This window comes from Nestor notabilis, unplaced genomic scaffold (genome assembly GCF_000696875.1).
Source record: "Nestor notabilis isolate BGI_N333 unplaced genomic scaffold, ASM69687v1 scaffold26860, whole genome shotgun sequence".
NCBI classification, from domain to species: Eukaryota; Metazoa; Chordata; class Aves; order Psittaciformes; family Psittacidae; genus Nestor; species Nestor notabilis.
This window is the reverse complement of record NW_009910117.1, coordinates 309-1,622: the sequence shown is the minus strand read 5'-3', so window position 1 is coordinate 1,622 and position 1,314 is coordinate 309. Positions and strand designations below refer to the sequence as shown.

At 58.5% G+C, this 1,314-nt stretch overlaps 1 protein-coding gene across 1 annotated transcript in view; it reads right to left on the bottom strand.

Moving 5' to 3' along the window:
- The window catches only part of NICN1 (nicolin 1), a gene marked incomplete at its 5' end in the record, with an annotated part of 2,156 nt that extends 921 nt beyond the window's left edge, over window positions 1-1,235 (bottom strand). The window contains 2 exons of the mRNA XM_010024491.1: window positions 624-695; window positions 1,119-1,235. Coding sequence (XP_010022793.1) covers window positions 624-695; window positions 1,119-1,235 — 189 coding nt within the window. The remainder of the gene's footprint in view (window positions 1-623; window positions 696-1,118) is intronic.
- Window positions 1,236-1,314: the final 79 nt, after the last annotated feature.

Here is a 1,314-nt window from a genome sequence, read left to right as displayed (position 1 = left end):
CAGAAGCCTTACCACCAATGTGATGTAAGCTCTGCAGCACCCAAGTTCAGCAGCAGAACTGCCCTGTTGGTGCTGGGCAGCATGGCACAGCTCCTGGCCCAGCCTACTCGTGGCTGATTCCATAGGTTCCCACAGGCCAGCTGCCGCCCCTGCCCTGCTCTGCCCGGACTTTGCCCAGCCGAGGCCACTGCCAGGCAAATGTGGCTCACAGGCTGTAAACATGCACCGTCGCTGTGAGTTCCCTCTGCCCATGTGCTGCCCTGGCTGGGGAATGTGCTCCCCAGTGTGCACCCTCCACAAAGCACCGGGGGCTGCCCAGGCCTCCCCATCTCCATGCATCCCACCTGCTGGCTGAGCCATGCTGTGCACCCACTGCTCTCATGGGGACACTCCTGCCCCTAGAGGGCAGGGAAACTGAAGTATTACCTCACATTTTTCTTCTAAATGCTGCAAGCTACTTCCAGCACAAGGAGGTTATTTTGAGGCTCCACAGCTATTCCTGGTGGGGTCTAGAGCCAATGGGGCAGGGATGGGGCTGGCAGCCCCACCAGGGATGCTCAGGCCCATGGCTAGCACCCCACACAGTTCCCTCTTCCCCCCAGTACTTCAGCAGGGTCACTCACCCCATGCAGGCTGGCTGGCTGCTCCGGAGGGGTCAGCTGGGAGAGCCAAGAGGGGAAATCCTTCTGGGGGCTCTGAAACACATCCAGAGGGTCACACAATGGTGTCCCTGATACCACCTCCATCTCTCACACCATGCAGTGTGCTGTGTGGTTCAGAGCCCAGCTGTATTTATATTGCTAGACATATAAGTGTCACTTTACCATCATTAAAGGGAACTTTGTGTTTTGAGTGGTTGTTTGCCACCCTGTAGTTGTCGCAGAAACCTCCAGCTCCAGCCCTGCTGGTCAAACATCCACCTTTGGAATAGGCAGGGTTTGAGCTGGCTGGAGCTACCCCTCCCCCTGGCTCCCAAGTGCCCCAGCAAAGGATAAAGGGCTTGGACCCACATCCTTGTGTCCCCTGGAGGGAGCCTGAAGCCCCCATAGCTGCAAGGAGCAACACCTGGGAATGGTGGCCTGGCCTGGACCCAGGGAGGGCAGCTCCCACTTGCTCACCTTCTGTCCAGGGGGGAAAATCTGCAGCTCCTCGATGGTGAAGTGGAGCCAGACTGGGGAGGGCTGCCGCAGGATGAACCGTATTGCTGTCACCTGGTCCATGTCACACAGCATCTGCTGGGGCAAGGATGGGGACAGTGGTCACCAACAGGGGCTGGCCAGGCCTATGCTGCTCAGGGACAGCTTTTGGGATTGG